At 34.8% G+C, this 24,972-nt stretch overlaps 1 protein-coding gene across 2 annotated transcripts; it reads right to left on the reverse strand.

The window, feature by feature from the left end:
- Positions 1 to 439: 439 nt before the first annotated feature.
- Positions 440 to 5,006, reverse strand: LOC132293867 (uncharacterized). Of its 2 annotated transcripts, none has more exons than XM_059791526.1 (2): positions 4,252 to 5,006; positions 440 to 769 (listed from the first exon to the last, which is right to left on the reverse strand). In XM_059791526.1, the coding sequence occupies exon 1, from the start codon at positions 4,826 to 4,828 to the stop codon at positions 4,256 to 4,258; it is 573 nt and encodes a 190-aa protein (XP_059647509.1). In that variant the 5' UTR covers positions 4,829 to 5,006; the 3' UTR covers positions 440 to 769; positions 4,252 to 4,255. The 2 variants fall into 2 exon arrangements, with proteins under 2 accessions (XP_059647509.1, XP_059647500.1); XM_059791517.1 differs by lacking the exon at positions 440 to 769 and adding an exon at positions 2,541 to 2,712 and having other exon boundaries at positions 4,252 to 5,005.
- Between the last annotated feature and the right edge of the window lie 19,966 nt (positions 5,007 to 24,972).

A 24,972-nucleotide genomic window follows, 5' to 3' on the forward strand; every position in this document is an offset into this window, starting at 1 on the left:
AACTTTTGGATAAATGAAAGTTACAACTAGGCACTTTCACCAAGTAGAGAGTTGAGAATTCCAGTCTCCATACCAGTTAAGTAGGAGTGATTGTGTTTCTTGTACAAATTTAAAAATAATAATAATAAAAATTCTCAAGAATACAATTTTATTTCAAACTCTAAAACTAGATTTCCTCCCATTGTAACTGGAATTAAATTCGGTAGATTCCATATTACCAAATGTGACATAAGTATACTTTGCTTCAAGTAAACGTTTATAAAACACTCCTCTAACCCCACGGACAATCAAATATGATATTGTTAACCAAACAATCAAATATTTAACCCGCATAGTGAATAAAGGAATTGCTTATATCAAATATGAGACAGAATAATGCTGGAGCTATAAGGGATATAAATAGATCAAAAAGCATAAAATAGAATATACTGCATCATTTATTCTTTGGTACATATACCGAATCCATTTCCTAATAACAAACTACAATTTATACCTAAAGAGAGCAAGACAGTATACAAACCAATAAATATAGCAGATACTGGTCACTGTTGCATTTCTAGTTTTCCATTATAACTAAAAAATCTGATCAGTCAGTCAGTTGCCTAAAGTCTGAGCAGAACTTCTGAACTGATAGAAAGTCCTGTTCATGTAAGAGCATCCAAATCTTCAATTCAACAAACGCTGTTCTAACTACTCGGGTCGGCGACATGCCTTCACAAAATACACTGGCTATTGGAAGTATGCTCAATTATCCAACATTCAAAGTCCACTGTGATAATTAGCATAAACATGTAAGCATCATTTATAATAACTTGGTTGTTCCACAAAGGAAATCGAGACACGCACTGATTAATTTACGAGATGCACGATTAACAATCTCCAATTAGCTACATATTCTAACAACTTTGTAACGTGTCGATCAGTCTGTCCATAAAAAGCAGCAATCAAACCTGTAAAATATAAGCTATCCCAGTTCACACTTTACAACCATGAGAAACAATTAGACATCTTTTCCTCTGTACTTGCTTTCATCACCCAGACTGCCTAATTATAGAGCAGTTTTTGGTTCTCTTGAATCATAAGGTCACCATGTCCAACAGTCTATCTATACCAAGTGACCTATTTACTCCTTGAACAAAACCACCTCCTCTGACGCATTCAACTAATTGATTTCAGTGCTGGTCTGTGATTATTCAACTATGATTCACCCACCTCCATATATTAAGATATAGAGACTGATACTGAATTGTAGTGTTATGTACCAAAGTAAACTGAAATTTACTTGGACCAATAATACTCCGACCATGCTCAAAAACTTTTCCCCCAAATCTCACCCAAGGAAAGATTCTATTTCATGCTTAGGATAGCTGATATGAGTAGTTGTATTTTCCATTAATATCATTTATGTGTTGGATCATTAGTAATAATTTGGTACATGAACCCCTTTTTTTCATTCTACTTGTTCCATCATCTTGCTCGCTCTCACAGTATGTCAATGAGTACTCAACTCAACAAAGCCTTTTTAAATCACTTGAGATCAACTACATGAATCTTATTTTTCCATTTTGCCCTATCTAAGGTCATAGTCAAACCATATATTATCATAGTTTTCCTCTCTATCCATGCTAGTTTTGGTTTTCCCCTTTACCTAACATTACCCTCAATGTGGACCATGTCACTTTTACTAACTAGCGCGCACAGTTCTTTGTACAGGTTCAAACCTTCTTGATTGGTTTTCTCTCATTGTATCTCCAATGGATACAACTTCAACAATCTCACAAAAGTGTTCATTTCTAGTTCTACCCCCTATTATTGTCATATTGCGCATCCTTATTAACATTCCCATTTCTACTACACTCTATCCATCTATTGTTTCGTATCTGCCCAACATTTTGTCGCATAAAGAATAACATGTCTAATAATTCATTTGTGGAACTGGACTTTAAGATTAAGGGACAACTTTGTTGGGCATTTTTACAATTATTATAAAGTAGACATGCAAAAACTGAATAACAAAAAAGTTGAGTGGAGGCAGCTGCCCCATTAGACCTAACGGGGTTCTGCCACTGTTCTTGAAGGGACAGCAACCGAAAGAGAGCAGTGGAGTACAAGGAAAGAGAGGACTAATGGAGCTATATAGGTTTGGATTTTGAGAGAAAGAGGCAAGATCGCACAAAAGAAAGTTGGGAATGTGTGCGTGTGTGTTTTGAGAGAGAGAGAGGGGTGTGTGTGTGTGTGTGTGGGGGGGGGGGTGTTCAAAGAAGAATAGGGGGCTAAAGATTAGAGTAAGGGCATTTTTAGATTTTCAAAATTTTGTATATGAAAAATGCAAATAAAAGAGATTGAGTGGGGGCACCTCCGTAGGACCCAACGTTAAATCCATCTTGGTCCATTGTTTAATGATCTGTGAAGATATGTAATTTGAAGCACTAAAATGAACAATAACCTAATACAGTTTAGAAAATGACTGAAATTTTTAGTGCAACCCCCACTCTGATCCTCCAAAGCCTCAACGCAATAAGAAGTGGATTTACCAATCATCCAACAAATCCTGAAAAACAATTTATAAAAACACACAGATCCCACACAACCTTCAAAACATATTATCCACCAATTCCCCAGCCTGCTTGCACATAATTTATCTGCTTGGTGTGTACCAAGTTATACTTATCTATAGCTCCGTCACTAAAAGCCCGTTTGGGTTTGGGATTGCTGTTAGAAAAAAAAAAAGCACTTTTGTGAATAGAGCTATCAAAAAATTGTTGGCAGTAACATGCATGTTAGGTGTTATAATAAGTACTTTTCACAATAAAATTATTTTTTAATTTGATTGGTAACAATATTTTTTTAAATACATCTATCGCTAATTTTACAATAAAATCCTTTCATATGATGTTATAATATTTGACAATAAAGGAGTGTAATAGAATTTATAAAAAATAAGTTTTAAACACTGCAAATTCTAGCTTTATTCAAAAGCTAAAATTGGTAACTGTTAAAAGTGCTTTTAATGGTTACCGAACACATCTAAACGCAATTTTTAAAAATAAAAGCGCTTTAAAACGATTGAAAAGCAATCCCAAATGGGCTCTAAGCATTCTCCGTTATTACCCACAACTTCTCCAAGGTGAGTAAATCTCTCTAAAACATGGAACTCGAGAAAAAGATAAAATTTCAAATCACCTCCCCTTTAAATATATATAATCTTTACGCGTGCATCTCTATCTATTGTATGAAAAAATAAAAATAAAAAATGAATTAAAGAAATTCATCCATATGATGATAGCCAGCACATTAAACATCTTCCTAAAACATAAATGGCTCACGTAACACAGACTCACAATTCTTGTTCTCCTCTTTTTGTTTGCAGACACCTACATAGTAATTTGCAATTCAATAAATGAACGTAGTAATAGAGCTCCTATGAAGACTTGAACGCCGCTCTAACATATAAAAACAAGCTAACCTTTCACTCCAAACTGCTTTCAAAAATTTATCTCATAACCCTTGAGGCCTTGAAGTCTAACCAATCTCCATCAATGCAACTGTACTCCAAATCCCAACACATTTTTTCTCAAAATGCTTCTCAATCGCACACCTCCATAACTATTCACCCGAAGTCTAAACGTAGCAAAATCCATAGAGAGATTTTTAGGGTAGCATGTCATCTATAACTATTTTATTGTAAAATAAACAATAATAGGACATAATCCATGTGAATGAAAGAGCCAAGTATGGGAGATATCCTAAAGGTTAATAAAAGCGTGAGTGTGGGGAATGAAATGACTACTTTGGAGACCTCAAACTCTAACTGATGATTTTAGGATTAACAAAACTGTGTTCAATATATTCTTTGAAACAATAATCCTATTGTCACATATGCAAGAAGAAACCATAAAGCATTTAAGTACACAATGAATATATATACTTTATTTACATTTAATCTTGAATGCAAAGATGATGAACCTGTGTTAATGCATACAATAAGCAAATCACCAATAATGAAAGATAACATTCTGAGAGAGAGTAATGTATTCAACATATACCAGCCAAAGTATTATATAAACAAGAAGAAATTGAAAAGCAATTAAGGACGCAATGAATATTTACACATATTTATATCTGTACAGTATTTACGTTGAAACATCAAGCAGAAGATGATGAAAAACCCATGATAAGGTATACAATACCCTAGACATCCACCATTCTAAAAAGAAATTTATTTGAAGGAATTGAGAAAGAACGGTATACCAAATCAGCAGATTGGAAATCTCATTGGAACCTTCTCTCTTTCTGGATCGCCAAAACCGTCCGCCATGATTCTCATAACCTTTTTTACCGCAAAGTGCAAGCAATTAGAAAGAGCAATCCAACTGATCACCTCGTATACCAAATCAAAATCATGATCGGATGACGAAGGCCACGAAGATTCGTCCCAATTTGACTCTCCAAATCCACCAAAATTCCATCCCCTACCACCGCTGCCTCCACCAAATGGACCATCACCGTCACCGGCGCCACCAGAGAACCCACCGTCTTCACCGTCCTCGCCACCGTCACCAATCGAAGATTTCCGTCTAAGTCGCCGCGCTTTTCGGACTAGTCTTCGTGGTGCGGTTTTGAGATAATTCGATTTGACAGGTGGCGGAGCCACCGCATCTACCGGAGAAATCAAGGCGGAGATTTGGAGGTTTCCGGCGGAGGAAGGTTGTTCCGATGAGGAATCGAATAGAGGGAGGCTGTTATGGGGACGAAGAAGAAAATTGGCAAACCCTAGGCCTTGTCTTGCAGCTACTGATAATGTATCGGCGATTACAGAGATTTCCATAGTTGTTATTTCTCTAGAGAGAGAGTTTTAGAATCGAGAATTGGCTTGATGAAAGAGAAAGGTAGGGTTTGGGGGAATTAAATTTTCAGGGCAAGTGAAGCCGTGTAAGGAGAAGAGTCGAAGAAGGCAAGTTGAAATTGCAACACTAAAAACTGTTTATTCGGAGGAAGGGCGACTAGTTGCTCCAACTCAAGTCAGAATTTTCGGGCTTATCGAAACGTCGTCGTACTTGGGGTGTTTTTGGCCAATTGAAAAAGCACGTTTTCAATCTGAGTTATATAATAAATAACTAAATAAATACAAAAATTTAAAATGTAACGGTAAATCTATTTTAAAATAATTTTTACTATTGAAAATGGTTTTTTTTCTTTTTTTGAAATTTAAATGGGTTTTGATTACCAAATCAGATTTAATGACACATATTTACTTTTCAAAAGAGGAGTGTTAATTGCACTAACACATGCGAGTGTCCCACCTCCTAATTGGTTAGCTTTCCTAAAATTAAATGTGTACTAAAAAAATAAATTTATAAGAAAAAAGTGTCTTTTTAATTATGAATCGTATATATATGTAAACACGTGTGTGTATACATACGGGGCCCTAATATTCAAACAGCAACGTCTCACCTACTCGCTAGTCGCCCTTCAGAACACGGTAGAACAAAAGATCGATTAATTAATTTCGCGAAAAAAAAAAAAAAATTCGCCAAAAAAAGAGAACAACACAATCTCAGATTCTCTCCGGCGGCTGACCTAGTTCTGGCATCTGAGATTCCGGCCATGCTCTAGTAACAGTGAGCGTCAACAAGAACAATAGCCCCAAGGAGAACTTGGTTGGTCCGGTGAGTCTAATTTTGGTTCAGTGGGAGATTGTCATGACGTGGCTAGCCACATATGCTTCGGTCTAACGAATCTGCCAAAATGATCGGCCTTAATATCATTTTCCATATATATATAATGGATTATGATTATTTTCTATCTTTTTGTATGAATTCTTTTCTTCTTTTTTTTAATTGTCTTTTAGCTTTATACGGAGTATGTGTATGTATGTATGTATGTATGTATGTATATATACAAGCTGTTGTTTGTATATGTTGGCACCAAAAACTGGCAGCCACCTTAGCGGTGACGTGGACCAGCGATGGGCCGACACTTGTTTAGTATGATTTCAAGAAAAGTCGGCCCATTGAGAAGTAAGAGGAGAAAATTTAGGAATTTAGCCACCTTATCCAATAAGGTTGTTGCTGAAATTTGGTAATTAATATTTGAGTTAATTCAAATATATTGTTTCAGTTTGGATAAAAGAGATTTAGTTGGAATGAGATTCCTATGAAATAGGAATTTCGTTGCAAAGGAATAAGGAATTCAAAGGAGAGGCCGTCACGTGAGGGATAATTTGGGCAAAAGTTATAAATGGTCTTCCAGCCATTTAAGGGAAGTTTTCAGCCTAACTTAAGGAAAGGAGTTGCTAAAAGTTAGCAACTTTCAGCGTGTTTCTCGACAACTTGCATTTGACTAGATCAAGGAGAGATTTCAGCAAGGACTTTCCTATTGAAGCAAGAAGAGAAGAGACGCAAAAGACTACTGGAACGTGGTTTAGTTTGAGTAATAAAGTGAAGAAAATCAAGGAGCAAAGAGATTTTCTAGCAATTAATTAGGAAAATAAGTTGAGATAGAACTTCTATAAATAGAAGTATTGTATTCCATTTCCAATTCGTCCAGCACCACCACAAAACATGCATTTCAACTAAAAATGTTTTCAATTGACTCTACGTCATTTTCCTATCAATTTCTTTATTTCAATTTAATGGCAATTGATTAGATCCTCGTCAACTATTTCGATTCAGCCATTTACTTTCTATCAATTTCAATTATGCCAATTTTAATTACGCAATTTTAGTTAGGCTTTCAATTCAATGGCAATTGATTAAATTCTTGCCATTGAATCGTAGTGACAATTGATTAAATTCTTGTCATTACTTGGCTGATAGCAATTGATTAAATTCTTGCTATCACGTTTCAGTGGCGATCGATTAAATTCTTGCCATTGTGTTTGGCTGATGGCGATTGATTAAGTTCTCGCCATCACGTTCGGCCGGTGATCGATTAAGTTCTTGCCGCCTATCTTCACTCGGTCATTCCATCCATCCAAACATTCATCAGCCGTTGCATTTCTTTTAACACTGTAAAAAGTCCTTGCTACAAACAAGGCATAAAAGAACCTTGCTGGGAGTTCTTACTAGTCTCTCTCCCACGCAATCGCCTGAGAGTCAGCCATCGAATAAAGGGATAGGCTGGTGTTTAATTATATATTTTGGGTATTTTGTACAAATACTCTGGCACGCCCGCGAAGAGTCCATCGACCGGCGTAGGGAACAAAAACCACGCGAACAGTATATATAGATACTCAATCTATACATACCCGTATGTGTGAAGGGACAAAAAAAAAAAAAAAAAAACAAAAAAAAAAAAAGAAAATAATTTAGGTGTTTATAAATATACACACACCATCCAAGTGAGGAGAGAGAAGAAAATAATTAAGAGGGCACTTTTGCCCTATATATTTATATTTTAATTGTCTAAGGAGACCTTTAACTAATTAGCGTGATTTTAGAAATCCTAACTAATTAAGAGTGCCGAACAATTGCACTTGCGATTACAATTAGCACTCTTTTAAAAACATCCCACATTTTTAATTTAGTAATTAAAGAGTACGTATTCATTTGTTATTGATTTACGTCATGATTTACATTCTCACCGGTGAAAGTATCCTTTCATTAATGGTAAAATATATCAAATTCATAACAATAATATATTAGTTGACTGTTGGATAATATAAAAATGCTAACAGAAAGATTAGCTAACAAGGAGGGTATGATGGTAGTAAATACCCAAATGAATAGCATTCTTATTAAGGACAATGCTTGGGTCCTCCATTTAGAATGATAATATCATCCTTTATTTAATATGGTTTAATGTTATTGGAGTATGTGTCTAAAAAAATAAAAATAATTAAAGATAGGTCTTACCCATTTTTTATTGGTTAAACCGTTTTTCTTTTCCTTATTGTTATTATTTTTTCTTCTTTCCTTCTTAAACACGATCTACTAGGGGGACTCTCCTCTGTCGTCCTTTCTCTCTCCACAACAAAGCAATTCTCTCTCTCCTCCTTCTCTTCATCTCACAACAACGCAAATCTCAATTAACTAAACAAAGAGAAAAAACAAAAACTCAAAACTCTGTAGAAAAGAGTAAATAAATAATTATTCATTGTCCAAACTTGCTCCATAAATAAATAATAAATAATCATTCGTTGTCCAAACTTGCTCCATAAATAAATAATTATTTTCAACTCCAAAATAAAATAATCATTCACGTTTTAGAAAAAAAAAAAATCTATAGAAATCATAGAAGAAATAATTATTCATTATTATTATTATTATTTTTGCCATTATTATGTTTTGCATGAATTCTATTAATTTTTGTATTTATGATTGTCTATGTGTAATATTGGATTGCATACTACCTTATGAATTGATAGGGTTGGTCTTGAGGCTAGGCGGCTGCCCGCCTCCAATTTGAAAGGGCCTCAAATTTAGGACATTGGATTGCATACTGCCCTATGAATTGATAGGGTTAGTCTTGAGGCAAGGCAGTCGCCCGCCTCCAATTTGAAAGGGCTTAAAATTTAGGACAATAGTGCAAATATAATAGTATATGTTTGACATTCAGGTCATAATTTTCATAATTAAAAGACAATATATACTTATATATCATGTAAAAAAAAATAAGACAATAAATATATGTACTTATAATATCAATTTATATATGTTATCCAATAATTTATTTAGAATCCCCTCCTTTAAAAATTTAAAAAAATAAAAAATAAATTTTATTTTTAAACTCAGAAACGTTTATTTTATTTAAATTATTTTTGGGCTCATGTTAAGTCCAGTCCAAACAATCAAAATTTTAACTCATAGGTGCAATCAACTATCACATTTTTCAAAATAATCTTTTAAAGTCAACTGAAATATGACATGATTTCTGATATTCATGAGACATAATTATTTTAAGAGGTACAAGTCTTACGAAAAATTTTACCAAGACGAACAAAAAAGGTAATTGAAGAAATTTTTTTTTTTTTTTTATTACAAAAAGGTTAAGCTATTATTTTTCAAATGCTTGGATTGCAAAATTATCAATTAAAGTGCTCCAATTGATAATTATGCAGCTCAAAATGTAAGACAAACACATTTAATTTTGAAGCTGGATTTTGATTTTTGTGACTAAGTCGTGTTAAATATTTCTTTTAATTTTTTGATGTAAACTGTATCGTGCTCTTTATAAAGAGCAAAAACTGGATTTTGTTTTGTGTGTTTTCAACGTTAATATATTTTATGTGTTTATCATCTCATTTTAATGAAATTTCCGTACTCTTATAAATTTTTTGCGCTTGTGAAACTTTATAAAGGGCCTCACATTTGTAAGTTTGCCTAGAGCCTCTCAAAATTTTGGAAATCTTAAGATCAACCCTGGATAAGTAATTGAATTGAAAGTAGGGTTACAACTCGGGCGAGTTGGGTGGGTTTGAGGTATAACTTGAGCCTAACCCACCATATAAAATGCTAAATCCAAGCCCAACTCTAACCCTATATTATCAACCCTAACTACTCAACCCAAACCCAACCCATCCTGCTACTTTTAAATTCAGGCTTGCAACTCGGGCTTAGACTCCGGATAAAAACATCGGGTTAATTTGGGTTACTCAAATGGCTAATCCTTACACCGAAAATTTAATACGATCTTAAATTAGTTTTAGATTTAATTACTCTTAAACAAGAAAAAGTTTAAAGACTTTTTGTACATTTTTAATAAATTACAAAAAAAAATTAGAAAATTAATTCTCCTAAATGTTAATATACAATAAGTTAAGATTTAATAAAAGAAATTGAAAAGAAAAAAAGTAATCATAAATATTATATATAATGTATTTAAAAGTACATGAATATAATATTAGAATTCGGATTCGGGTTTGGACCGGGTTGCTAGCACTTCAACCCAAGCCCAACCCTAATTAAATTCGGGTTGAAAATTTTTAACTCAAGCCCAACCCTAATTGTAAAAATGATTGCCCAAGCCCGTGAAAAATCGGGCTGGGTTCGGGTCGGGTTTAGGTTACCTAACCTAAGTTGCACCCCCTAATTGAAAGTGATGAAAATAAAGATTAAAAAATTTAGATGATATCAATGGTAATTAACAACAGTAAAGGAATTTGGCAGAACTTGAAAATTATAGCAAGAATGAAGCTAAAAGCTTTGTATGGTTTGTTGAACGCTAGAGTAGGTATACTATAGTCGACGCCGGCGTATCCGAATATTTCCTCAATTAAATACATGTTAACCAAGCAATAAATAAAAAAATTATACATTAGATACACACCGAGTTCTTGGCTAAAACTTTTAGGTTATATATAGTTTTCTATTCTAATGTTTCATGTGAAATTTTAAAGATTTAACACTTATTAAAGACTATATACTTAGAGTTTTAGAGACTCACACCTAGGGTTTTAAATTGTAGGTAGTCATGAGCAGTGGAGGAAGGTGGTGGCGGCAAGCGGTGCAGGATGAAGACAAGGGATTTTGGATGGAAGCTGAAAATGGAGATGGAGAAAGATTTGCTTTGTCGTGAAGAGAGAGAGGAAGACAGCCAATTATGTTGCAGAATGAAAGACAAAAAAATAAAATAAATAAATAAAATGAAAGAAAAAACAGTTTAACCCGTAAAAAATAATGAGTAATGCCAATCTTTAATTTTATTTTTATTTTTTAGACACATGTTCCAATGATATTGGACCACATCAGGTGAAGGATGAAATTCATACTCCTAGATGGAGGACCAAGCATTATCCTTCTTATAATACATTCAACTTGGCTTCTTGAACTTGCAAAACTTCCATTGGTTTAGTGGACCGTATCTATCCTCCTCTGTCACTATTACAGCCTTGTCCACACACCTAACCAAGTCCAAGGAACATAGAAATTGAGATAATTCAGCTTATTACTTCATGGTTTTTCACTAAAACTCAAATATACATACTCAAAATTGTCCTAGGCCTTTGCTCATGCTAGTTTTAATGTGTGGTGTATATATCAAACTCATTTAACATAAAATTAATACATTAATATATGAAATTACTGTAATAAAAGATTTTGCATACTTAAACTCACTGGTGTGGAGTATCTTCTTATTCCTTCTGATTGCAGACTCTGATCCATCTACCTCATATAAATCATCATCCTCACCGAGATCTTTCTTCTATTTCTTAACTGCAGCACGAATACTTGAGCAATGTACATGGTTAAAGGGTTGTCACATGGTTTGATATATTAATAACCAAGTGATCCTAACTAGAATAATAAATAAAAGGGCTATAATAGTAGAAAGAGTGGACACCTAAAACCCCAATGTCAAGCTATTTTTTTATTTTTTTATTTTTGGCCTGGTAACCAAACAACACTACATAACCACAAACTTACAAAGACCATCCATATCTAAGTTATAGATATGATCAAACACACAAAAAAACCCTGACAAAGCAAACCACCATAGGAATAAACCATGGGATCTATAGTGATTATTCCCAAACTACAGCAACAGTCACACAAAGAAAGAAGCAAGTTCCAGAAGCTTATGGCAACATCTCTGCGTGACGGCAACGCCACAGACACCTAACCATATGTTGACTTGTGGCACACTTTTTTGACACAAAACAGTATATTGCAAAAGTCGAGGACGCCTATAGGTCGCCGAAGACGGAATCAAATAGAGCGGCCAATAATCCGTCAAGCCTCCATCATCGATATCAGCATCATCAATAACATCAAACCATTGTGCATATTGGTTAGCCATTAAACATCCGTAAATGGAACGTAAACTGATAAGCGCTGAAAAGTGCGCATTTAAACCCCTTAAGCTAAGGTATTCTAGGACCTTTATCTATCTTATTTTCCCGTTTTATTCTAATTTCGTGTTATTGCCATTTTCAAGTGCTTATCCCAAAAATAAGTCAATTCAGCCAAATAAGAGCATTAAAGAAGTTAACTCAAGCTGAATGGAAGAAATGAGCAAAGTGGAAGCTAAATGAAGCAGTAAAGTGGAAGCTAAATGAAGCAAAGTGTGAAAATTCAGTATGTTCGATTGATCTCAGCATTTCTTTACTTGATCGAAAGTTCATCGATCTAAACAGTTCGAGATGGATCCAAGCCTTTGTCCTTATCCAAAAGAATCCAACAAGTTCGATTGATCCAACATTTCCCAGATCGATCGAAATGATTCGATCTTATCCACACCTACCACCCACCTACCACTTTTGTCTTCTTCCTAAAAATATCTCAGAGATTTGTCTTTATTTAAGAAGGCGCCGCCAAGGATGATTGATCTCTGCAGCATTTGATGGATTTGAGCCAAGTTCAATCGATCGAACCTCCTCAAGTCCTAAAAAAAATAGATTCCAGCTCATTAAAAGTTGACTCATGGTGCAATCATTGGAGGGACCTTGGTGTACGAGCCCAGACCATTAGGTGTGACACTTGACCTACCTATATAAGGATTTTGAGCCATTTTTACATCATAACTTGTAACATTCATCATATCTCATATCTTGGAGAGGAGGCTAGAGATTAGAGTTACACATTTTGGGAGTTCTTTCATTCTTCTAGGGTTTCCATCAAGAAGGAGGTCATTCCTACCATGGAGATAACCCTTGAGGGTTGGATGACTACTTCAATGAGTGGCTAGATATCTAGTTGGGGCTAAAGTAGCCCTTAAGTTTGCTTCCTAGACTTAGTTCTTTGTATATTTTTGGGGATTTATTTGTAACAATGTTTTGATCTTGGATTTATATATATATCTTTTGGTTTCTACTTGATGTGTATGGATTAATGCTTTCAATTGATTATCTACTTCTAACCATATGTCTATGTATGCTAGAATGGACGATTCATGTGTTTTTCTCTAGATTTAGTGGAATTTATGCATGTCTATGTGTATGGATGAAGTTAATCTAGAGATGGTCAAAACATAGAGCTTAATTGAACATTCTTGCAATTTATTTGATGGTTCACACTTATTTCTTGATGGATTGTACCACAACTTTAGCTTACTTAGTTAAATTTCATGTCTTTAGTGTAGATGTAGTGTAATTGCTTTAAATTCATAGATAGGTGGACAATCTACTCTTATTCCTTGGTGTTCTATACTTATAAATCCATTATATGTATGTTTCTAGATAGTTGTGTGTGCATAAATTGTGGTTTCATTGAATGGATTTTGGTCTCATTTGATAGGTTATGCTTTCCATTTGATTTGGCCTGACAACCTATGTTAACTTGACATCCATGCTTAGTTTCAATTAATGTCAGACACACACACACACAAGTTACAAGTCAATCTCCCCATTAATGTACAATTACTAGTGTCTAGTGAAGTCAAGCTTAGTGGTGAGCTCTAGTACTCTAAGTCCTTCCCTCTATATCTTTCTCTACTTTATTAATCATTAAATTTTGTTTACTTTAATTTCATTTACATAATAGCTTAATCAATCAATTCAACCAATCTTTGATCACTCGACCTACTAACCCCATATATTGTTTCCATTACAAAGGCACCTACAAATCCCTTGGGACGATCCCTACTCACCCTAGCTATATATTTAGTTAGAGGTAGTAGTGGCTTTTACAAATTTAAAACTTGGCCACATTGTATACTCACACACTTAGTTCATATCATTTTGCAAACTTTTGGTGCATCGGTACGGCACACACCATAAACCAACCTCAAGCAGTTGCCGATACAAGCCAGTAAGATGGATAAAGCAAGGAAACACCGACGAGCCACCAACATCTAAACTCATGTCTGCACTTGAAACCCATCTTTAACCAGCGTGACAGAGCGTTTTGACAACACCAAGCCACGACCCATAGTCGACGGCGGCCGAATTATACATATCGCTGACCAGAGCACTAGTACGGTTCATAACCGAAAGACATACAACAGAGCTCCGCACAACACGCAGAATCTCGAAATTTAGTCTTAAATTTACCGGCAAAGACACCCTCAAACCACATGACGATGCGAGAGTATATGAAGGCCACAACGAGACCCAACACATAGACACAAAAACACCACGATAAAGCGAAATTTCAAGCCTCAGGCATGAACCCATCAGAGGCCTAAAAATAGCAACGTTCGACCAAGCCCCATAGGCCATGGCCACTGGTGGAACCTCAGCGCTGACAACATATGGATGCAAGGAAACCCAAGACAATGTCAAGAAAAGATAAAACCCTAAACAACACATATATAACGTTAGAAAGAAAAAGGAAACAAGGAAAACCAACAGAATAATTGGATCAAAGGGGAAAATCGGCAAAGAATAGCCATTCTGTTGGCCTCTGGTTAAAGCACTTGATCCAATAACTCGTCGGAGAGACGAGTCCCTCCTAGCGAACCACACACAGAAACTAAAGACTTGAGATTTTAGGAAAACCAGCCCAACATACCACAACATCATGGAAAAACCCCAACTTCAAGGAACAGAGAGACTGTTACAGTGAAAGAGCAGGAACCTCTATAGGGAGAGAGCCCAATGTCAAGCTATTAGTAGTAGTCAAATATGTCACCTTTTAATTTCCTAATATATACATGGGTATGTGTGTCATTGTATGCAATCACACTCCGTAAAAATAATACATAAGATAAATTGGGTTACGCCACTCAGCTATTAATGACTTTTTTTTACATTGACATCCCATGTGGTTTCAAAAATGCACATTGACACCCCCTCTAAACCTATGTAACCACATATAATTATCTTTTAGCCCTTTGACTTGTCAACAATTCCATTTAAATCATGAAATTACAAATTTAACCTCCTAACAAAATTTAATGGACCAAACTAACACCTTCATCTCTTATATATATATATATACACACACACATGGTTTATATATAGTAATACTTATACCACCATAACTACCATTACAACATAAAAATAAAATAAATAAATAAATAAATTTTTTTTAAAAAAAAATAGCTAGAAGTGGTGAATGGGTGTAGAATTCGGCAGATATTCAGTATTCTGTTGCAATCCCTTTTCCTTCCCCTTTCACTTCTATTTATAGACTTCATGAAGGGACAAAATAGTCATTTGAGTCACTTTGGATAATTATCACAATTATAATTATTATCTCAAATATATATACACACATATATGTGTTAAGAATAATAATTATTGTATTTGACTAACCTAATTTTCAAGTGGGCCTATTTAGTTAGCAATTTGAAATGGCCCATTAAAGTGAGTTGGGTCAATTTAGAAGTTTGGGTTGATCCATGACCCATGTGGTTTAGCTAACCGGCCCATATTTCAAAATGGGCCACATTGGTGATAACCCAAATTATAGTCTGAGCCCATTATGTGACTTTCTTAGTGTCTACAAATTGCCTTCACGTCAAGTCTCGACTTCGCCCCTACTTGCTAGGTGTAGAGGTTGGGCCTACTTGCTAGGTGTAGAGGTTGTGCTTAAGGTTGATTCCCTTGTAATCATATGAACAAATTTTTTTATTTTTTTATTTTTTATGGGATCAAATTAGTCCCCCTGTTGCACATGATTTTTTCATACCCGGACAGTTGGTAAGGACGTGGATAGGTATTTTTATTTTATTATATATATATATATATATATATTAAGGCTTGAATCTTCCCATTGCCGCACAAACTTAAATAAAATCCATGTGGAAAGTAAGTTACACTGCTGTCATCAGGACGTGATGGAAAGGATGGTGTAGGCATCAATCAGTTAAGTGAATTATGGTGATGTATATCATTTTATCTTATTTGTTATCAAGTAATTTTTTTATTTTATTTTATTTTATTTTGAAGAATTTCAATTTAAGAAGAAATTTAGTTGGATACAATAGCTGGTCACTTGGCCTTTTTCATAGCTATTATTTCTGTTAGCTAATGTATAGCTTCTGTTTTTATTTTTTATTTTTTATTTTTATAGCTGAAGTAGGGCTGCTAGCTTCTTGATGCTTTTAAATCCATTCGAGTCATCTTTTATGAGACGTCAAAAAAAAAAAAAAAAAAAAAAAAAAAAAGAAAAAAAAAATCTTAACAAAGAAAGTGTGAGAGTCTAAGCGAGAGAGTTTCATAATTGTCTCTTGTTATTTTTTTTTCCTGCACTAAGCCAGTTGATCGACGAAGCTGAACACCGACACTGAACTAGTAAAAGACTGAAGCCAAGTTTACGCAGGTGAACTAAGATGTTTTTTTTCTTCCTGCACTAAGCCAGTTGATCGACGAAGCTGGACACCAACGCTGAACTAGTACAAGAGTGGTTGTGCTTTAGATTTGTCTTGCATATTGAACATTAAGGAGTCCAATTGTCTTGTATTAATTAATATGTATGCATATACATATAGAATAGGTGGCAGTTTGAACTTCTGACTCATTCTTCATAAAATTATGATATTGCTTGAACGTCGGCAATCTCCACTTGATTTGTAGGTGTAGTCTACCTGTCAGGAACGTAAGAGCATCTCCAACCCAATGCTATTTGGGCTGTCATTTGTATAATATAACATATGGACTTCAAATGGGCTCTCCAATGGGCTGCCATTTCCTCTGTCAAATTTTAACTTTGCCAATTATTTTGCCAATTCTAGCGGAAGAAATGGCAACTGCTATTTCCCTATTTCGTTCCTATGTAGGGCAACAGAGAGAGAGAGAGTGTGAAGAGAACGGCGCGACCAGCGACAGAGAGAACCAGAAAACGGCTCAGTAGGTGAAGAGTTGAGTGAGAGGTTGGACCTTTGGAGCTGCGACCAAGAAGAAGACGAAGATGAACACGGACATCACAGCATCGGCGAAACCAGAGTACCCAGTAATAGATCGAAACTCTCCCTTCACCAAAACAGTCGCTAACTTCAACACCCTCGATTACCTTCGTCTCGTCACCATTACCGGCGTCTCCGTCACTGTCGGCTACCTCTCAGGTCCACCCATATCCTCCCTCCATATGTGTGTATATATATATATATATATACGTATTTGTGTGAATTGTTTGTTCAATTTATTAATGGGTTTGATTAATCTACAGGAATAAAGCCGAACATAAGAGGTCCTTCAATGGTGATTGGGGGACTGATCGGTGTAATGGGTGGGTTCATGTACGCCTACCAGAACTCTGCTGGGAGATTAATGGGTTTCTTCCCTAAAGACGGAGAGGTAGCTAAATACAAGAAATAGGAACTCTTTTATTATTGGGTTTCGTGATTTGCATTTCTTGGATGAACTAAAATTGAAGACATCTACCTATTTTTCAAGTTTATGTATGATGAATTTTTGTGATGCTATCAATAATCAGATACTTCTCATTGCTTGTTGGTTGTCTTTGTTTTGAATTGCATACTTTGTTTTAATAATCAGCTATGCCCTTTTTGGTGCTTCCAGCCTTTTAGAGACTAATTATGTTGTGGAAATGCTCCATTCTCAAATTATTATGGTTACACATGCTTTACTGTATATATATTTGTATAGATTTTTACAAGGTAGACTATATTGGGGGAGAACTATAAAACCAATGCAAGTCATAGACACTGTATACTACACTGTATACTTCAAGCTTATTGATTAATGCCGATGGCAACCTTTTTGGAAGTAGTTTGGAAGTATGCCACCTTTTCAGAATATTGGAATTTGACAAAGTAGTGATCATATATATAGTATCTGCAGTCTAAACATAAAATAGAAAGACGATCAAGTCAGGAAGCAATCAATACGGATGCTAGCAAAAGGATAAGGTTGTTGATCTGGATATTTGCAAACAAGATTTTTTTGATCGGCAATTGCAAACAAGATGGTCAGGAGAATATTATCGTCAAGAGTAGTAATTTTTTTTTTGTTTTTTTTTTTTAGCCAAAAGAAAGCATGCTTTTGATTTGTGTTTGGATAAATGATTGTTTAGCATATTGACTTTAAGTGATGCTTAGTATAATTATGATTGCATTGATTCAGAAATAATCTGGAGTGAAAAGTTGTGAAAACTGAAGATTGAGTTTGTTTCACCATGTTGAACTTGTCCAGGGTACTCTTTTGTTCATTAATCCTCTGAAATGCTTTTGGGTCCAAGTGTGATATTGAAGTTAGGAAATCTTGAGTACTTGTGAGTATGGTTTGGGTATGTCACACATTATTCATAGAATCATAGCCTCGACCTCCTCAAGAATCAAGTAGTTACTACAAGGATTGTTTAACTTGAGTTTTTTAGCAACTTTCCTTCTGTATTATTTAATTAGTTTGTATATGTTTGCTTCACTATGTGTTTTGATTCTTCACATTTGTGCATAGAAATATTATATAACTTGCTTAGTTAATATATTTTGATCATCTTTAAATCAGTGCGGATCCCTTTTATTTGTGTGTGTGTGTGTGGCTATTCTTGTAAGTGCTTTTGAAACTAGAATTGGATGTCAATTGATTTTATAGAAGATTAGGTTCTAAAGCAGGATTCAAGAATGAGATACCTTTATTAATTCACTAAAAAGGATAAACATGAATCTTGCTTGCCGATGAAACATAGAAAAAGTTGGTTTAGTTTACAATGAGACACCACTATTAGAGTATAGAGCTAGAAGAATCTTTGCATAATAAAGTTTTGGTTTCCATGTGAAGTGTGAGATACACTTTTCTTTTTTTCAGTTACAAGGTTAGTTTTTCAAATTGTAACTTCTTTTTGACTCTTAACAGGGTAATGAGATTTCAATCCCTTGTATTTACTTGATTTCTCAAATAAATGGAGACACCAATCATAGCAAAGGAGAACTGAATTATAAGCAAACAAAACAAAATAATTGTGAATTGAATTATCACAATTGTACAAATGAAAACATCACACATCTAGGACTGATACATAACTCAGACTCCCATGGAAAGCAGTAGTAAGGAATTTTCAGTAATGGATGAAACTACAATGAAGCAAAACAAGGGTCTGAACATGACACGCATTTACAAGTTTTTTGATAGAGTTTACTTGTTATGTAAATGACAAGTTTACTCATTTATTTTTATATAATTTACATTCTTATCTTTTACATTGAATTTGATAATTAATTAATTTTTTTTTTAATTAGGCAAATAAGCTAAATAAAATACAAATACTCACAAAAAAATAAAAAAAATGGTTATTGAAAATTGATAGTTGATAATGGTAGTTGGAAAAAAATGGTTATTGTGCCAAAAAATAGTATTTTGGATGAAATGCACCGTTGGAGTAGAGTTGCTAAAATATAACATTTTGACACTATAACTATAGTCAAATTTTAAATTTGGTATGCAAAAATGACTATTTGCATTGGAGATGCTCTAACACCGCCACATTTTGACTTTTGATCTTTAATGTGTCACAGCTCCCACTTTGGTGCTAAAGAAGTAATTGATTGCATTGACGTTCGCTGATTAGTATCAAATATCAATATGCATGCCCTTGTAATTATTCTTGCAACACATTTTTTTATTTTATTTATTTATTTATTTATTTTTTTTTAACGCCTACCGTGTTACTCATTTTGATTGTATTTCTAATGTCCACCACAGTTCACATTTTGGTTTTGGAGAAGAGATTGACCAGGTAGGATCAGCTTTGGAGTTATGTTAACATCCCGGGGTAGCATTAACAAAGGTATGCCGATATATATATATATATATATATATATATATATATATTACTGTATGATTCTATTTGATCTTCAATCCTTGCCATAGTTTTGTCTGCTAGTCTTCAGTGTACATATATGTATGCCAAAGTTCTTGAAATTTTGACATCTCAGTTTGATACCCATGAATGGTGGCTTTGAATCAGCATGCTCTACCAATGCAAATTAGACCATAATATGCCTTCTCCATGAGAAATTCCACCGTCTTTTGATTTTATAACCATCAGTCCTTTTGGACAATTTGTTTTATACACATTAGCTCGCTTGGGCACGTAAACTTTATAATCATCAGCTTTTATTTATTTATTTACTTTTAATACAATCTCTTGATTTTATAGTCATCAGTGTTTTGGGATTTCTTTTTTAATATACCCATCAACTTTATCGGGCACTGTTTCTTTTAATTTAATACCCATCATTTGATTTTGTAACCATCAGCTCTCAAAGGCACAATCTCTCTCTTTTCTTTTTCTATATATATATTTATATATACCCATCAGCTCTGTTGGACACTATTTCTTTGATTTTAATACCCATTATTTGATTTTGTAACCACCAATTCTCAAGGGCACAATCTGATGTTTTATAACCATCATTTAATTTTGTAACCATCATTTTTTTTTAGATTTTATAAACATCAGCTCTTAGAAACTTCTTGATTTTGTAACCATCATCCTTTTTTATATTACCATCATGTTATCACTTATATCTTTTGATGAGTTATGATTGTATTTTTATTTGTATATATATATAACCAATGTCACATCTCTTGTACTTTCAGCTATCGGCTACTTAACTCCAGTACATCAACCATGGTGTTTTTTAAATGCTTCAAGAATAGAACCCTAACCATCATTGAAAGGGAAGGTAACCCTCAAGAAAAAGGAACAACATTAGATGTGGGTACAACATTTATCGGCAATTCCTCTTTTCATTTGCTAAGGTCATCGTCAGATGCTCAATTTTTTCAATCCCAATAGTCAAAGGTGTCATCATGCAAGCTCACCAACCTCAGATTTAATAAGAATAGTGAGAATATATCCATATCTAAGGCATTGATATTGGATTCATCACTCCATAAAAGGCCAATAAACCAAAACAATTTGCACTATTGGGATATAAAGTGCATGCTAACGAGGTAGAGTAGAGTAATTCTTTGAAAGTTTCAGCAGAGTTGTCATATACGGAAGGATATTTTGAGTGGACAGAGGACATTCTAGGTCACCACAACAATTTCCTTAAAAGGGGGATAACATTATTTGACGCCATATTTACCTCATTATTCTCATATGATCGCCACGGACCCGTGCTCAAAGCTTTCCTTGAGTCTTGGTGCCCTTCAACCAAAACCCTTCATTGTTCAATCAGAGAACTTTCCATTTCCCTTTGAGATTTACGTGTGTTGGGTGGTCTTCCTTTTGGTGGAAAGTTTTATGATGAGGTTGTCCCTGATGCATTCGAACTATCTACTGTAAGAGAAGATGGAACTTTATTACTCCCTTTCAGTTGCCGATATTTATTCCTAGCCTTTCATAGGCTTTGCAAAAAAAATGTAAAGCGGACCGTGCAATAAAAATATCTAATTGGGTGGATTTTTGGTTTAAAGATGCCATAAGGCATAAGAAGATATCTCCGAGAAGGGTAGCGAAAAACAAAACTTAACGTCCGAAAGAGACTTACAACCCTTCTAAAGTGATTCCACCACCTATAACTCTTTCAGCTCGAGCGGATGCGGTTCCCAACAGTCTTGGGGTGGAATAAGAAGTGAAATAAAAGACTCATTTAACTGCATTTTTGGCTTATTGGCTACACAAATATATTTTACTTACCAATCCCAATAATATGATCCGGCCTAGGGTATTTAAAATTGCCAGCATGATGGCAGAAGAGGAAAAGTTTTGTCTTTCGGTTTCAGTTCTTGCTAGTATCTATAGGGGTTTCAATGATATGATTTCTTTGCCTTAACTTGGGAATTTTAGTGTGGTATTTCCAATACATTATGTGTATGGGTGGAAAGTTGAATTCTTCAAGACCCATTTCTTTGCTCCAAATTCCAATTTCTAGCCTTGAATGACCATTTATTCAAGGGAAGGGTCAGCGAAGCATTTAAGGAGTTAGAGGCACAAGATTTGTTTAGGTTCTATAAAGGTGTTGACTTATTTTTCTTGTTCAAACAGTTTCCCCAAAGAAAGCTTTTAATTGATGATGGGAAGTTAATTCTTTCAGAATTCGAGTGTTTGGATACTCTTTGTTCAAGTTACTTGACGTTACGCAATAGGAACTGTTTCATTATCGAGCCTTATAGTCCTCACATGTTTAGTAAACAATGACAATTTGGGTATCATTGGGATGTTTCTGGAAAGCTAAAAGAAGATATCTACAACAGTACCTTAGAAGTGATTTCAAAATTTTAGAAATTGTTCACACGATTTCGTACATAATCTATAATGTTAGTTCCATCAAAATCAAGCTTTCAGAAATTTTCAGCTACTGAAAACTATGTTAAATGGTGGTCTCGTGTGCATGTGAACCCATTTGTAGAAAACTGAGCTTCCTCGGGGCAAATCAAATGCGCAATTTCTACCGAAAAGCAATCAACCAAGGTTAGAAAAGTCATTATTAGTGGGCCCAAGTCAAATTTTCCATTCACACCAGCACCTAGAGATGAATGCTCTGGGAATTTTTTGGAGGTGGCCAAAGAACTTTCGCTATCAGCAAAAACTCATCCTCGATGTCAATTAGTAGTGGATTCAGACGAGGACAAGGAAGACGATAATACGGATTATAACTGGAAGCATGTGGGGGACAAGACAGAAGATGTCATCGCTCGTGACCCTAACGTAGTTCCTTATAATATGGATTGTTTGTTTGATGGGGTACCAGCAGTTCACAACCTATACAGGTAACTTTTATTTATTATTATTTTTTTCTCCATCTTAATTATTATTATTTATTGTCTTCCTCTTTCTTTATTAGACAAAACGCAACGAAGGCTTTCTGTTGATGGACTTTCTTCTTGGGAGTTAGCGACTCGAACAGGAAATAGTGCGATCATCCTTGATGAGGCGAATCATCCTATTCAGAATGTAGTGTTTCACGAGAGATAGTCCCAACCTCTAGCCTTGTCAATGAAGTAGGAGATTACAAGTTAGCTACCACAGAGGGTTACGAACACTTAAAGCTGGTGTTGAATCATTGACCGAAAAACAACACCTTGGGAATGTTCAGTCATTGAATCAAGCTGCACCCTCCGAACCTATTACACTGGACACAAAAGGTGTGATTTCTAAAGCTTAACAAATGACGACTATGCTATTTGAGGACAAAATAAAAAATGCAATAGCAAATACCCAGCTTTCGAAGATTCCTTCACTCAGGCCAAAGCTTGAATAACTCTTTCACGAACTTTCTCTATTTTCTGTGGACTGTTCTAAATTTCGAGAAAGGATTGATGCATACCTTCAGAGTGCTGAAAAATATAATCAAATTCAATCTGAGTATGCACATACCTTAACTGAAGAGACACGCGCTCAATATCCGAACAATGTTGATTCTCGCCTTAATGAGGTTCTTGCTTTAGATAATGCGGACATGGAGTATGTTCAATCACTTCAAGAAGCTCTCATTAATGATGAGAAAGAAATTGAAAATTTGCATGCTCGAATTGAGGAACGCAAAGCTTCTATTGAGGAGACTAACACAAGAATGCTTCAGAGAAAATGTGGTATTACAAGCCTTCGAGAAGAGCGACAAGCGGTTGGTGAGGCCCCTATTATCACCAATGAGGACACAAAAGTTGTAAGAAATTTGGAGAGGTTGTTGAAGAAAGAACAAGAAGAGATCCAGAAGTAATCTTGGTTGGCCTGATTTTTTTTTTTTTTTTTTTTGTTTTTTTGGTCAATCATTTATTTATGTATTGGAATAATTCACTTTGATAATAAAATTCTACATATATATTTTTTTACCAAACAAAGAATCTTAATTATTTAGCCGTTCATAGTTTAAACTCTTGCGAGCCAGGAGTAATACATTGGTTGTTGTTTTTTCTTTTTTAAAATTATTTATTTATGTTAACTAAACTCAGAATGCAGTTCTAAGCTGCCTACGTACCCTCAAAATAGGGATCAAGTCATGATGTAGTTTATTAAAAAGGAGTATTTTTCTCTTTTTTATCTTTTATGTGCGATCACAGTTTTAACTCATGTGGGCTAGGAGTAATACATTTTGGCTCATGTGATCAAGAGCATGGTGCCATTATGGGTAGTAATGCTTCAAGAACTTTACATTAATGGGTCCAATCCTAACTCCATATTTGTCGCGCCGTTGGTGTAGACTACTCGAACTACGTACGGTTCATCCCATTTTGACAAAAACTTGCTGCCAGTGCGGCGATTTATGATAATAGGTATACGAACAACAAGTACCAAGTCCCCAGTCTGGAATGATCGAGGTCAAACCTTCTTATTGAAAACGTTATAAACTCAAGCTTGATAACTCTCTAATTGTTGTTGAGCTTTTAACATTTTCTCGTCCAATGCTTCCAACTCTTGAAGTCTCAAGCGAACATTTTCCTCATTTGTAAATCCTTTTTTTATGGATATTCTAAAAGAAAGAATTTGTTGTTTTAGTGGAAGAACGACTTCTACACCATAGACAAGGGAATAAGGGATTGCTTGAGTAGGTGTACAATATGTAGTTCGGTATGCCCAGAGTGCTTTTTCGATTCACTCATGCCAGTGTCTCTTTATTTTATTGACCACTTTTTTCAATAGATCGCAAAGAGTCTTATTGAATGCCTCTGCAAGTCCATTAGCCGGAGCATTATACATAGAGGAGTTACGTAGTTTGAAGCCAAACTTCTCACAAACGTTAGTCACCTAACTATTTTTAAAGTTATTTCCATTATCAGTAATGATATATCGAGGGACACCATACCGATATATAAGGTTAACTTTGATGAAGTCACCAACGGTTTTATTTTTTACTTTTTTTAAAAGGTGCAGCTTCAGCCCATTTGGAGAAATAATTTGTGGCTACCAAAATGTATAAGTGATCCTTAGAAGATTTGTGTAAAGGTCACCACATCCAATCCCCATGCATCAAATCGCCATTAGGTGACAGTAGGGTGTAACGGTTCCGGCGGTTAATGTATAAAATTTGCATAGAATTGATGATGCGATCGAGCGTGTGCACAAAATAATGCACAACACTTTAGGTTTAGAAATAATGTCAAGTGGGTATCATATTTTATAATTTATAAAACCACTAAACACTTATACTATGGAGTATGAAGCGAGTAGGGATCATCCCAAGAGATCTAAAATACGTTGGTTTTTAGAATTGAATTCTACTTTAGTGTTTATGTGA

Source organism: Cornus florida, unplaced genomic scaffold (genome assembly GCF_030987335.1).
Source record: "Cornus florida cultivar Cherokee Brave unplaced genomic scaffold, ASM3098733v1 CherokeeBrave_3.0.0_Hap2_Chr01, whole genome shotgun sequence".
In the NCBI taxonomy this organism is placed as follows: Eukaryota; Viridiplantae; Streptophyta; class Magnoliopsida; order Cornales; family Cornaceae; genus Cornus; species Cornus florida.

What these genes read in the sequence shown, in the direction of transcription:
- LOC132293867 (XM_059791526.1), bottom strand. Translation starts at nt 4,828, where the DNA reads ATGGAAATCTCTGTAATCGCCGATACATTATCAGTAGCTGCAAGACAA.